Source organism: Lactuca saligna, chromosome 6, assembly GCF_052625555.1.
Source record: "Lactuca saligna cultivar CGN05327 chromosome 6, ASM5262555v1, whole genome shotgun sequence".
In the NCBI taxonomy this organism is placed as follows: Eukaryota; Viridiplantae; Streptophyta; class Magnoliopsida; order Asterales; family Asteraceae; genus Lactuca; species Lactuca saligna.
In genome coordinates, this window is record NC_136422.1 from 139,916,366 (window position 1) to 139,932,092 (window position 15,727).

General features: G+C 30.1%; 1 protein-coding gene across 1 annotated transcript; it reads left to right on the plus strand.

Annotated features, from left to right (window-relative positions):
- The first annotated feature begins 753 nt into the window (after positions 1-753).
- LOC145000191 (ABC transporter C family member 10-like) lies at positions 754-15,437 on the plus strand. Its single transcript, XM_078959381.1, has 11 exons — positions 754-2,305; positions 11,545-11,865; positions 11,938-12,024; positions 12,115-12,702; positions 12,843-13,007; positions 13,147-13,441; positions 13,540-13,754; positions 13,958-14,263; positions 14,328-14,391; positions 14,683-14,922; positions 15,059-15,437. Exons 1-11 carry the CDS (start codon positions 872-874, stop codon positions 15,160-15,162), a joined length of 3,819 nt encoding a protein of 1,272 aa, XP_078815507.1. The 5' UTR covers positions 754-871; the 3' UTR covers positions 15,163-15,437.
- Positions 15,438-15,727: the final 290 nt, after the last annotated feature.

A 15,727-nucleotide genomic window follows, 5' to 3' on the forward strand; every position in this document is an offset into this window, starting at 1 on the left:
GGTCCGTCGAGCTCCATAATTGATCTCCACAGTGGCAGCGACATGTGAGGAGGTGGCGGTGGCTTGGAGGCGACGGTGATGGATTGGAGGAGATGGCGATGATTACTTGCAGGGGATGAAATCATTGTTGTAAAGGGGAGGACCCCAGTGGTCTGAAGAGGATGATGATTACCTCCGGTGGCCGGATTTTGGCTTTACCGGGGAGGTGAGATTTTTAGACAAACATATAGAAACGGAGGGGAGATTTAGGGTATTTAGCTAAACGGGGGTAGGGTGTGTAAGGTGAGGGCCCACATTATTTTTTATATAATATAATTAAAAAAATTCAACAATCAAAAAGAAAATAAACAAGTGCAATATATTCTATTCAAGTCTTGTAAGGGATGAAACATGTAGATTTAAACTGATGAGGAATGAAACGTTTAATTTTTAACGGTCCAAGTTAATTTTTGAAGATAAGAACTAAACACGTTTTCTAACATGTGCAGAAAGAATTATCAATGTAATTTACCCCAAAAAAAAAAAAAGTATGAAAAAATGTTATTGGCAATCAAATCATTCTAGACTTATAACAATAGTGGTCCCCAAAAAAAATATTAAAATAAAGTTGATTTAAGTTCCTTCTTTTTATTATTATGATTGTACATTTTTAAGGTGTGCATGCGATTCACAATTTCCTTGCAAAACACGTCTTGAAAAGCGAAAACACATATCTTCTGTTGATTTCATAAAGCTTTAAAAACCACCAATTGCTCTTTAGTGAACTTCAGTCCACTCATCGCTAGTCAGTTTTAGCACAAAACTAACTACTATATTTTCATTTGTTCAAGACTTCAGACCTTCCATCTTAGAAGTTAGAAGAACTTGTATAATGGAAGATAATTCACTTTATGCTCCTCTGCAAGCTAATCCACCATCTGAAACAGACGAAAATGTTACTCCGATGGCCAAAGCTGGAGTGTTAAGTAAATTAACATTCTGGTGGCTAAACCCGTTGATGGTAAAAGGGAAAAGTAAAGTTCTCGATGAAAACGACATCCCAAAGTTACGAAAGGAAGACACAGCAGAAGAATGTTATTCCACTTTCATGGCGACGCTGGAGAAACGGCGAGCAAAGAGTGTTTCCGGTGGTCATGGTGATTCCGATCCACTGATCTTATCAACGTTGTTCGTTTGGCAATGGAAAGAGCTCGTAATCACTGGTATTTTTGCGCTGATAAAAGTGCTCGCGTTGGCTTCAGGTCCTTTGATTCTTCGAGCTTTCATTCAACTTGTTCAAGGGAATGAAAGTTTCGAGAACGAAGGGTATTTTCTGACGTTAGGGTTATTTCTAGCGAAAGTTCTGGAATCGATATCGGAGAGACAACTAAAGTTTCGGACTAGAGTGATCGGACTCCAAGTCAAATCGATGTTATGTGCAGCGATTTATAAGAAGCAACTCCTGCTATCAAACGATGCTAAATTGATTTACTCCTCCGGCCAAATCATGAACTACGCCACCGTTGATGCTACCAAAATCGGAGAGGTTCCGTTTTGGTTTCATAACATATGGACAATCGCTCTTCAGATATTTCTAGGGATTTTCATAATATATTTTTCAATCGGAGTAGCAACGATAGCAGCTTTATTGGTAATAATATTAACAGTCGTCGGAAACATTCCGTTGGGGAAATTACAACATAAATACCTAACGAAACTCATGGCGGCGCAAGACCGGCGGTTGAAGGCCATATCAGAGGCGATTTCAAACATGAAGGTTCTCAAGTTGTACGCTTGGGAGACGCATTTCCGGGAGGTGGCTGGAAAGTTAAGAAACGAAGAGATGAAATGGTTATCGGCTGTTATGACGCAAAGAGGATTTTTCATCATTATGTTTTGGTCGTCTCCGGTGATTGTGGCGGTGGTGACGTTTTGGGCTTGTTATTTGTTTGGAATCGAGCTTAATGCGAGTAATGTGTTTACGTTTCTGGCAACGATTCGGATCATTCAGGAGCCGATTCAGAGTATTTCTGATGTTGCAGCGGTGTTTATTGAAGGAAGGGTTGCGTTAACCCGTGTTGTTGAGTTTTTACAGGCGCCGGAGTTGCAGAAAGAGGGGAAGAATCATGGAAACATGGAAGATCGAGCTGTAGTAATCAATTGTGAATCGATTTCATGGAATGATGATTCTTCGAAACCGACACTTACCGATGTAAAACTTGAAGTATTGAACGGAAAAAAAGTGGCAATATGCGGTGAGGTCGGCTCCGGTAAATCGACTCTTATCTCCGCCGTTTTAGGAGAGGTTCCGCATATAAAAGGCACAGTACGTATCTCTCTATTTTAACCTTTTGATCCAATTTTGAGATTAATTTGTGTATATTTAATTTGAATTAATTGTTATTTTATTAAGGAGATTCAAAACATAAAGATTAAAGATTATATTTACGATTAAGTAATCAACTAATAATCATTATTTAAATATTCTGTTTCAAATTTATTATTTTTTTATAAAATAAAAAGAACAACATAGATAATAATACATTATTATTTTATTCATTTTAACATTTTTTTTAAAAGTAAAATATTTTTATTTCTGCACTTTGTGTTAATAAACAGGGTTATTGATTATACACTTACATTTTATTATATGCTTTCAATATATGAAAATAACAGTTTTAGTTTTTTTTTTCGTATAAAATTATAACACTTCTTGTAAACTTTTGCCTACACAAACATGTACACTTTAAATTTTTAAATACATAAATAGCTTTTAGATTTTTTAGTGAACAATTAAATATATTTATTTTAATTATTAATAAATAACCATTGCTTTAAATACATAGTATAAAATTATTTGTAGTTGTTTTCTATGTTTACAGTATAATAACTTTATTATATATTTTTAACTTCTATTGCAGTTGTGATGTATAATTTTTTTTAAACATCAGTAGAAAAATATTACTAAACCAAAAAGACAACGAGCAAGAAGCTAGCAAAATACAAGAAAAATCAAAGCATGATTCGATTGTTCATCCAACTAACTCAATTAATTATACCCTTAGAATTCCGAAAAATAAACTAACGAAAAGATGTCTCTATAATGGAATAAAAAGAATTTAAAAAAATTAAAAAAAACAATAAAAACAACTTTTCTTAGGTTTTGTAGATCTAAAGAGAAAGACATTCTGATAAGCCCAAAAAACTCAAATGACCACCATGCAAATAGAATCAATAATCTCCTTTGTCGTTCTAGTATTAGGCATCGAGTCCACCCAATGAAACAACTCCCTCAAAGTGTAAAAACTAGGAAAATCCACCTCCGGCCAAGACTCCACCCGGTGCCAAATTTGAGATGCCATTGGGCAGGAAAGAAACACATGATTAACATCTTCTTGAGAAAGTTGACAAGATGGACAAAGAGTAGAATCAAGATCAACTATTCACTTAATCAGATTATACTGTACTAGGATACGGTCCAAAAGAACACGCCAAACAAAGACGTTGATCTTGATAGGAATGTTGCAGTTCCACCTAGTAGCATGAGAGACCGAAGGAATTGAAACTTCTCCTCATCAATCTTCCATCTAAGAGAACAAACCATGAACAACCCTGATGGATCCAACTGCCACACCCATTTGTCATGAGAGATTTCTAAGTGCACATTCTCTAAAATAGATAGTAAATCATCCAATTATTGCCTCTCAGCCCCTCCTTTGATTGTGCAGCGTTATGAAAATCTCCAATCATTAGAAGACCATAAATTATTAATAAACATTTCTTCGACAAGTAGACAAAGCAAATAATCTATGTAATTGCACCTTGAAATAAATACCATAATACCAAGCATCTATCCAAAATCTCGTAGTATTTCCATTGTTAACCACCCTAGACATGGAATCTAACGGGATAATATCTCTATCATGAAGCTGATTAATAGACCCAACAAATTTCTGCCAAACACCCCCTCCTTGACTAAACTAAGTAGCTTCCAAGAACCCACCACTAACGCCATAAATAAATTTAATAACTTTCACCCAGATTGTTTGATTATCATTAAGAAATCTCCATTTCCATTTATATAATAAGGCTAAATCAAAGGCGTCAAGACTACCTATGTCAAGACCCCCATTCTCATGACTATTAAGAGCCACATCCCACTTGATCCAATTGATTTTCTGTTGATATTCATCCATACCTCAGAAAAAAAAACAAGATCTAGGATTCCAGCAAATGAGAGTCTGTAGTTGGTAATCGAAAAAAAAAAAGTAAAAAATACCAAGACTTCCCAAGACAGATTTTAAGAGAGTCAGTTGACCATCAATAGAAAGCAATTTCACTTTCCAATTAGATAATATTTTCTTGAAACAGTCAATAATCACTTTATATATATATTCTTTCACCTATAAACACAAACAAACATGTGGTTTGTTGGATAAGGTGCTAATGTATTGAAGTAGAGGTCTTAGGATCAAATCTCCTTCTTTATTTGTTCTTTGTTTACCTTTTATTTATTTTCCCATCTATTTTATCTCACATTGCCAAACACATGTAATTTAAGACATTTTCGTCTATTATATAAATTTGATATCCTCATACTTCATTTGATATCTACTTTGATTCCCACGTACATTCACGTATCAAAATATACTTTATGTTTATATAAGGATTCAATTATGATTTGGGTTTAATACTGAAATCGAACCGAGGAAACCCAAGTACTCCGGAAAAAAAATTTAGGTCACCCGAAAATTTTTGAGATACCCCTTTACTTTGACCCAAACTTCGCTACTGAAATGAATCAATCTTGACCGCTAGAAAGAAAATGATCAAGAGGAAAAATAGATAAGCATTAAAAAGTTGGACGCAAATGTATTGAATCGTAATAAAAAGCTCATTTCTTTTTTTATCTTACTTTTAAAACTAACCTTTTATCGAGAAAAAAAAACGAATATATCAAAATTCATAATTTATTATTCTCTTTCCATAAACATCTACATTAATATAAAAAATGATTTTTTCCCCAAAAAAAACCAACGTCCTTTTTCTAGTTTTTTAATATTTAGATATATTTATATAAAAAAATAGATCAAAATTTATAACTTTTGTTATTCATATGATTGTAAAAAATGAAATAGTAAATAGTTTCACATTGTGAATCATATTAAATCTGTAAAGTTGATCTTAATATAATTTTGTTTTTACGGTGTGAATAAATTCCCTTATGCATTTTACAAAACCAATCTATGAGTAATTAAAACATTAAAATATTATAAAACCATAAAGAAATATAATTCGATTCACGTATAAATTTCACTAAATTAATTTGTGGATGATCAAAAGTTTTGAAATAGTAAAACAAATTTACATTGTGAATGCCAAAAATAAAATTATATGCATATCACATTTATAGTGTGAATCTAACCTGCAAGGTGAAAATTTTTATTTTTTTACATCGATATTATTGTTTATTTAAAAAGTACCAAAATTATAAATTTTGATGTATTTATTTTATTTTTTTCAATAAAAAATAATTGTAATTAAAAAATAATAATAAAATAACAAAGTGAAGTGTGATTTTTCGATTTTTTTCATTCTTTATATATTAATATGGATCTTTAACGAGAAAATATAAAAATTTATAACAATGGTATATTCGTTTTTTAGATTCTTAATCAATTACTCTTTAACGGACAAGATTGGTTCTTTTTTTTAAAATGGTTCCTCTTTAAATTTCTCTCTATCTCTCTCTCTCTTATATATATATATATATATATATATATATATATATATATATATATATGTGTGTGTGTGTGTGTATTTTTGTTCGTCAGATATAATAAAATTATAAAAAACTAAAAAAATGTATAAAATTATAAAAATGATAAAAGAAGAAATTATACTAAAGAGTTAAATCATAAGTATTGCCATGAAAAAGATATAATCATTGTATTTAAAGTATAAGAGAATTGGTCCAACAAAAAAATATAATCAAAATTAAGGTGTATAATAGAACTGGACAGAATATTAAAAAATAATAATAATAAAAAGGGAGAATTTCATATATACCCTTTTTAAACATCAAAATATCATATTTATCCAACTTAATTTCTAAATATCATATTTACCCTTCATAAAATTTCAAAATATCATATATGCCCCTTTTTAAACATCAAAATATCATATATACCCTTCTTAAATATCAAAATATCGTATATGCCCTTGTTAAACATCAAAATGTCAATGATAATATCTACAATATCTTCCATTTACAACATGATAATAATCAACAACAACAAAACTAAACAATCAAAATATACATTCCATAGAGAGGTTTGAAGATAAATCTTTTTGTTTGTCAAGAGGATCACATTCCAACAATTTAGAAGTTCACATTTCATTATTATAGACGTAAGGATAATATGATTAATTTTTTAAATTATTATAATAATTGTAAGGTATAAAAATGATTATAAAATATTAAAAACATTATAAAAAAAGGATTTGGACAAATATGATATTTTGAAAGTTTATGAAAGGTAAATATGATATTGAAAAATTAAGCTGGGCAAATATGATATATATGAAATTCTCTCTAATAAAAAATAGAAAGGGTTAAAACTTGACATAGAGTCATATATATATATATATATATATATATATATATATATATATATATATATATATATATATATATATATATATATATATATATATATATATATATAAGCCTTTTTATATATATAGCATGATAATACAATTAATAAGCATTATATCTAATACTATAAGTATAACTACTCAATGAAATCAAGCAGAATTGCATAAACCTAAAACTTGAAGCTTCACACAATTTTGAACATCAATTCTCATTTATAACAGTTTTTTCCCTAGCATTTTCTCCGACCCAAATTATGTAAAGTTTTTGTATAAAAGAATCATAGAATATCAATTTTGATTTTATATTATTCTTTTATATACAAATATAAGAAATGGTGTTGACGAGAAGAGACAGGGAAAGGCTAAAAAACATCCTCATTTACTAACAAAACACTCACTACTAGAAAAACACCTAACATTATTATACTTATAATTAAAAAAATACTTCTCAATAATCAAACAATAATTACATTTTTTACTTTTAATTAATATATAATATATTTTTATATTATTTTAAAAAACTAACGTAAATGAAGCCCAACTCATTTTATCCTTTTATAACTAATCATCATTTAAAAGGATAATATATTTTTCGATTTTACATATTTAAAAATTGAGTTTTTTTTATTCATACTTATTCCTTCACATTATTTAGTTATACACATTTAGTTTTTAATATTTCTCATGTATACACAGTTAAACAATTTGAATGGATAAATGTGGACGAAAAAAACTCAATAGCTAAATATGTACAAATCGAAAAATATATTACCACATTAAGTTATTATCTCTTACTTAAAACCCTAACTAAAATTTTAAAACCATATTTTCCTAATTCTCTCAAGAAAGCATATCTGCTTCAGTCAAATATCATCTCAACCTTTGGACCACTGTCATCATCGATCCATTATGGTCGTCAGACCATTGTCGTTACTAGAAGACCGTCTCCATCGGACTAACACCACCACTGGAAAGACCAGGCAACTCAAGCCGCTCGTCGGCGTTCTCTCTCTCTCTCTCTCTCTCTCTCTCTCTGTGTGTGTGTATATATATATATATATATATATATATATATGTGTGTGTGTGTGTGTGTGTGTGTGTGTGTGTGTGTTTCAGGCGGTAGAACGTCAGCATTTGGTCGATTCTAAGTCTCCGATCTATGTCTAACTTTCGATATTTCTCTCTTTAGATCTGACTCTCTTTATCTTTCTATTTATTGACGATGATAGGTTTCCGAGGTGATGGTTTCCGTCACCTGTAATGGTTGTCGTCGATAGTGATGGTTGGGTTTTTGGATTACTTATCGAAAATAGTAAACGAAATCAAAATTTTATTAGATTAAAAGAAAAAGAAAAGACTACATGTTTTACAATAATTTCAGTTTTCAATGTTACAGTTTCCAAGATTTGACTAAGTAGGGTTTTTTTTATAGCATAATAGAGTTAATATGGTGTTTAAAATGTGTTTACTTAATAGCATCCGAAGAGATATCGAACAAAAAAAGCAGCATAGAATAAATGGGATTTGATGTAAGTTGAACCTTTGAGAGAATCAATAAATGATGATCCCAAAAATTGATGGAAAAGTTCAAATCTTAGATTTTCATTAAGACTATAAAGAATGGTAGCACTCCTAGCATATTCTCATGTAAGATTTTTTAATGTCACATAGGTCTTTATATTGTAATGTAAGCTTAACGTGTATAGGTTGAAAAAGTTAGATAATAGTAGTGAGAGGAGTTTAAGAGAATAATACATCCATTTTTTATGGCTTTAAATTTATAAAATATGAAACCAATCATATTATCATAATCTTTTATGTATTTAAATAAATTAAAAATTATTTGCAAAATAACTATTAAGTCCGAAATATGGCATTCCAAACTAACAAAACCACTTATCCCGATCGAAAAATACATTTTGGACTGAAATTTTGGAGTTCATAAATTTAAAAAAAAAAAAATCAATTTTAAATCCGAAATGTAATGATCAATTCCAGAAGTTCGAGGAAATTTTGGTTAAACTATACAAACATAGTAAATGAAAAAAGTGTATATATATATATATATATATATATATATATATATATATATATATATATATATATATATATATATATATATATATATATATATATATATATATATATATATATATATATATATATATATAATACTAGGACTTAAAACCAAACATTTGATTGAAAACTATTAATATTCAACACTTTAAAATAAACATTTCGAATAAGTAAACATTATGTAAATAGATTTCTTTAAAAAAAAATTTAAAAGGAAAAAAATACTTCCAAATTTGAAAAACATGTCCAAAAAGGAACATTCATGAGAAGGTTATTTTTCAAATACAAAAAAAAAAATTATTTTAAAAAGAAAAATAAAACGTATTTAAAATGCTTAGTTTACTTAATTTCTTGTTAATATTATATTGATATCATAGTAACCGCTATATATTTACCTATTCTAAAAGAGTAAATTATATAAATGTGTTCCTATGGTTTGGGGTAATTTATACATATTGTCTCTAACTTATTTTTTTTTAACTCGGAAGGTATTTACTATTTATTTTTATTGTGCGTTTGGTCTCTGTCTTGCTTAAAAAGACTATTTTACCCTTGATTTTTTAATTTATTTAAATAAACACACCCTAACACTACCCCTACCTCACCTTACCTTACCTACCCTACCGTTTTTCCTCATTCCCAATTATATTCCCGTTTCATGTCTGTGACTACCTCTCCTCCCTAGAAAGATATGTATAGTATTCTTCACCACCACCACCCACCTCATCATCAGAGTTAAAACCATTGCATGTCTACATCTAAAATCAAATTTATCAATAAGTCTTAACATAATTTATAATATTTATCATCAAGAATTGGATTGAAATATCTTATTCAAATATTGAAGCATAAATCAGTTATGAAATCTAAGATCAAAATTGAAACAAAAATTGAAACATAAATCATACATAAAGCTCGAATTAAAACTTGAAATTCAATTTATGTAGAAACACTTGACATCAGACTCAAAAACTTGAAATCAAAAACTCATGAACACAAATTTATGCAACAATACTTGAAACCAGACAAAGAAATTTATACAAAGCAACTGAATAAAACTCAGTTGAGACCACATGCAACCAGATTGACAATGAAGGTTGGCTATGGTCGTTTGGTGATGGGGTAATTGGCAATTGCTTGTAGTTTTAAAAATAGGGCATGCGACGATTGGATGGTTGACGTCATGAGTAATAGTGTTGCAACGATATCTAGGTCCCAAAAGGGTAATTTTTAAGTCGAGGTTCTATCAGTGAAGAAGAGGTGGGCGGTGAGGAGCGGATGAAGGGGATACTTGACGCTGGAGATAGAGGAGGTAGAAATTTCAAGTCTATTGAGAAGAGGGCGGAGGGTTGAGGACGGGGGAGGTTGACGATAATGATGAAGAATGATCAAATCAACAAGGGTATTGAGAAAGGCAGTAAAGGAGTGGGACCTACATGCCTTTTTTTCTTATTTACATTAATAAATTAAAATAATATAAATAATAAAATTGATTACAAAAAAGAAATTAATAATTGCATAATAGTCATTTTAGATAAGATAGGAACCAAAGCGTAACAAAAACAAATAGTAAAGACCTTCCAAGTTTAAAAAATAAATTAGAACAAAATTTGCAATTTACTTCAAACCATAAGGACCATTCATGTAATTTACTCTTTTAGAACATGTAAATATATATGATCTTGCTATGATAACAATATAATATTAACAAGAAATCAAGTAAACTAAGCATTTTAAACGAGTTTTTTACTAGTAGAAAAATAATTATTTTTTTGTATTTGAAAAATGACCTCTCATGAATGTTCTATTCCAGGCTTGTTTTTTAAATCTCGAGTGTTTTTTTCGTTTGCAATTTGTTTTAAAGAAATCTATTTACATAATGTTTACTTATGTTCGAAATATTTATTTCAAAGTCTTTAATATATATATATATATATATATATATATATATATATATATATATATATATATATATATATATATATATATATATATATATATATATATATATATATATATATATATATATATATACTTTTTATTTATCTTGTTTGTTTAGCTTTTTGTTGAAATTTAGTAAAAAACGAATTTTTCCTCGAACTTTTGGAATTGATAATCGGATTTCGGATTTGACTGGATCTGAATTTTTAAGAAGTCTGGATTTCTAAGAGGGTCTGAATTAGTTAGTCTTGAATGCTATATTTCGGACTTCGTAGTTATTTTGCAAATAATGTTTATTTTATTTAAATACATAGAATATTATGATAATATGAATAGTTTAATAAATTATAAATTTAAAATCATTAAAACTGGATATATTATTCTCTTAATTAGAAAGAAAAATATTAAACTATTTTTATGTGCACTAAAACGATATTATTTTATGATTTTGGTTATATACTATTTCAAAATCAGAAGGAAAAAAAAAAAAAAAAAACCGAATGCATAGGCTATATGGAGTTAAAAAATTAAAATATAGAACAACATTTACAAATTCTGAAAATATATAATGCCATGTAATTATTTTAATTTCACATAAATATACAACATAATTTCTTAAATTATCCGGTAGCGAAACATTATTAAAAAAAAATGAATTTCGTATTATCTGGTTATGAAGCATTAATTTAAAAAAAAAAAAAAAATCTAATGATTTTAATGGGTGAAAAATAAAATAATGATTTTTTAAAACCTTTTTTTAGACATTGTTAACATATATATTTAACGTTTATATAAAATTATAAAGACAAAAACAATAAGAAATTACTTTGTAGAAATTGTTTAGTATATAGTTTATGTTGTTAAATTTTGTGCCCGAATTTTAATCTTCAGATTGAAGTGAATGGGAAGGTGGCATACGTTTCACAAACAGCATGGATCCAAACAGGGACAATTCGAGACAATATACTATTCGGAAATTTGATGGATGAGGAGAAGTATCAATATGTAATAACCAAATGCTCACTGGTGAAGGATATCGAGATGTTCTCATTCGGCGATCAAACAATCATTGGAGAACGAGGCGTAAATCTCAGCGGTGGACAGAAGCAACGAGTTCAGCTTGCTCGAGCATTATATCAAAATGCTGACATATACCTCTTGGATGATCCATTCAGTGCAGTTGATGCACATACCGCATCAAGTTTATTCAAAGTAAGAATCGTTTTTACTTCTCTCTTCAATCTTCAACGAAAATGTTAATCGTTTAACACATTTTATTTCTAGGAATTCATCATGGAAGCTTTATCGAGCAAGACGGTGTTACTTGTAACTCACCAAGTCGACTTCCTGCCTGCTTTTGACGATATCCTAGTAAGCTAGCTAATGAGTCTTACAGCCCTAGCTAGTCGTTTTAGGGTTTTTGTTCTCTTCTATTCTTATCGGTTGTGAATCTGTTAACAGCTAATGGCAGACGGGAAGATTGTTGAAACAGGAACCTACGATAAATTGCTTGAATCCAGTAAGGAGTTCCAAAACCTTGTGATTGCACTTAGCGAAACTTCTGGTTCAGATAACCAAACAGTCGATAACTCTCAACAAAAATCCAAATCTCCAATTCAAGAAATTGAAAAAATTAAGCCGATACAAGAGATAGAACCATCGATTGGGGAACAACTAATTAAGAAAGAAGAACGAGAAGCAGGGGACACAGGTTTAAGACCCTACAAACAGTATCTTAGCCAGAGCAATGGATACTTCCTATTCTCCATGTCAATTTTAGCACATATGCTATATATAATTGGACAGTTTGTACAGACTTTATGGTTGGCTAGGGAAGTACAGAGTGCAAGTATAAGCCAATTAAAGTTGTTGTTGGTATACATGATCCTTGGTATTGTGATGATGCTCTTTTTATTTGGTAGATCTTATTTTATTGTTAAGTTAACAATGAACACATCACTTGCTATATTTAACAAGTTGATTACATGTCTTTATCGAGCACCAATGTCCTTCTATGACTCAACACCTGTAGGAAGGATCATTAGCAGGGTAACTCTTTTTTACCTAAACTCATACATATATATATATATATATATATATATATATATATATATATATATATATATATATATTATCAATTTATCATGCTCGAATGATCTGCAAGAAACTTAGATATCTACTTTTGTTAGGTGTCCTCGGATCTCAGCATCGTGGATCTTGAATTAGCAGTAAAGCTTACGTTTACTGTAGGTTCAACAGTGAACACATACTTTACCCTTGGAATCTTGGCAGTTCTAACTTGGCCTATCTTGGTCATTATCATTCCAACGGTTTATCTTACCATACTTCTGCAGGTAAAAAAGGAGTGTTCTTAGACTTGAGGCAAATTTGTTGAAAATTAGGACTTAGGACCTAAATGGAAAAAGAAACACTCATATAAAACTTACGGGATTAAGTTTTCTCTAATGTTAACTCTCCAGTTCTATTACACAGAAATTCTATTACGCATCTGCAAAGGAGTTGATGCGATTAGATGGCACGAGTAAGTCATTAGTCACTAGCCATCTTGCACAATCTATTGCTGGAGTGGTTACCATTAGAGCTTTTGGCGAAGAAGACCGTTTCTTTGTAGAACATTTGAACCTTATTGACAACAATGCAAGTCCATTTTTTCATAGTTTTTCAGCAAACGAGTGGTTGATCCAACGTCTGGAAATGCTTTGTGCGCTTGTTATTGCTAGCTTTGCACTAGCCATAACTTTGCTTCCATTTCAAGCATCTGACTCTGGTTAGTGATTTCAAACTATATAATCTCATTGGTAGACTACGGTTAGTGATACTAACGAGAGCTATGATGCTTCTCTAAAAAAAACTTTGTAATGACAGGACTTATTGGAATGGCTCTTTCCTACGGGCTCTCATTGAATGTTTTCGTTGTTTTTTCTGTCCAAGTCCAATGCCAACTATCAAATATGATAGTTTCGGTTGAAAGACTAGAGCAATACATGCATATCCTTAGTGAAGCCCCAGAAATCATAGAAGACAACCGCCCCTCAAGCAACTGGCCAAGTACGGGTAGAGTTGATATCCAAAATCTAAAAGTACGTACAGTTTTCAAACTTTTTCTCATGTTTGTTTGGTTGGATGGAATGGAATAAGCAAGGTGATGCAAATGATTATTTCTTTTTGACTTTGGTCTTTAGGAATGAAATGATAATGACTATTCCATTCCATCACACAATGGACAATTCCATCATTTCAAACTCCTAATTTTATGACTTATTTGATTATTTTTACAATGTAGATAAGATATCAACCGAATTCCCCGTTGGTTCTTCAAGGAATCAGTTGTGTATTCGAAGGAGGAAACAAAATTGGAATTGTTGGAAGGACAGGGAGTGGAAAAACAACTTTAATCAGTGCTTTGTTTCGCCTAGTTGAACCTACAGAGGGAAGAATCATTATAGATGAATTAGATATTACTACAATTGGACTCCATGACCTTCGATCAAATTTTGGTATTATTCCACAAGAGCCAACTTTATTCAATGGATCCATTCGTTACAATATTGATCCTCTTGGAGAACATAGTGATCAAGAAATATGGCAGGTAAATGAAAACACTTGCTAATCATAATTATTGTCAAATTGTAACACTTGTTGTCTTTTTCTAGGTTCTTGAAAAATGCCAACTTCGAGATGCAATTCAAGACAAAAAAGATGGGTTGGACTCGTTGGGTAAGATTTAAAAATATTTACTTATTGACTTAGGGTATGTTTATTTGGTATGATGAAAATGAATGAACAAGATAATGGAATGGGTGATTATATTGGATTGAACAAGGTAATGGAATGCTACTATTCTTGCAATTTGCTCAAAATTATTTGAATAAAGTAATTTATAATAATATAATATCATTCCATTCCATCAATAAATTAAAAATAAAAACTTCCTCTATGGATCAAAATCAGAATTCACATTTCATTCCATGATAATTCTCCATTCCATTCGCTCTTTGATTATTATAGTTGTGCAAGATGGATCGAATTGGAGTTTGGGACAACGACAACTGTTTTGTTTAGGAAGAGCTCTTTTAAAAAGGCGAAAGATACTTGTACTTGATGAAGCCACAGCTTCAATCGATAATGCAACTGATACAATTATTCAAAAAACTATTCGGGAAGAATTTCAAGATTGCACAGTAATTACAGTTGCACATAGAATACCAACTGTTATAGACTGCTCAATGGTACTTGTTATGAAGGATGGTAAGTTTTTTTTTCCTATGTATGTTTCTTGTCTGATTGAATGGGCCATTCCAGTCCTGAAGGAACATGATTCCTTACATTTTGGTAATTTTCATTTATGTGACTTTTAATATTTTACCTTGTTTGTAAATTACAGGAAAGGTGATGGAGTATGATGAACCCTCGAAATTGATGAGCCAACCTGATTCTTTATTTGCACAGCTTGTTAATGAATATTGGTCACAACATAAAACCTCATGATCATATTATTAGGTAAGATCAGATCACTACAATAATAATGATAATGAAATTAGTTCGCAATCAACTTTGTGAAATCGATAGTTATCACCATGTAATTTACATTTCATTTCAGTAAATCTCGTGCTTCTTCATTCTTAACGAATGGGATTGTCTGATTTTTGCTGAAACTTTTTATTTTGGTTTACATTTCATATAATGTGTTGTGTGTTTTGTTGGATGGATTTAGAATGGAATTGAAATCTATTTTATAATAAAATCTTTGTTTAGTTTTTTTAGAGAGTTTATTATAAAACCTATCTATCATTTATATGTTTAAGCTGACCAAAAGACCAAGTCGGAAATTATCTCATTTGTAGTCCATCAAGTTCGACATTAAATAATATAAACATCCTCTAATCCACTTACACCAAGTTCAAACAAACCCCATAACTTCAAGTACTAATTGTTTGGATTTTCCATTGTGTTGGGAAGTATATGGAACTACGACTTATTAAATTCCTCACCATTATCATATTGGAAATAATGAATATCATGATTGAATTGATTTTAATATAAGAAAGAAGGT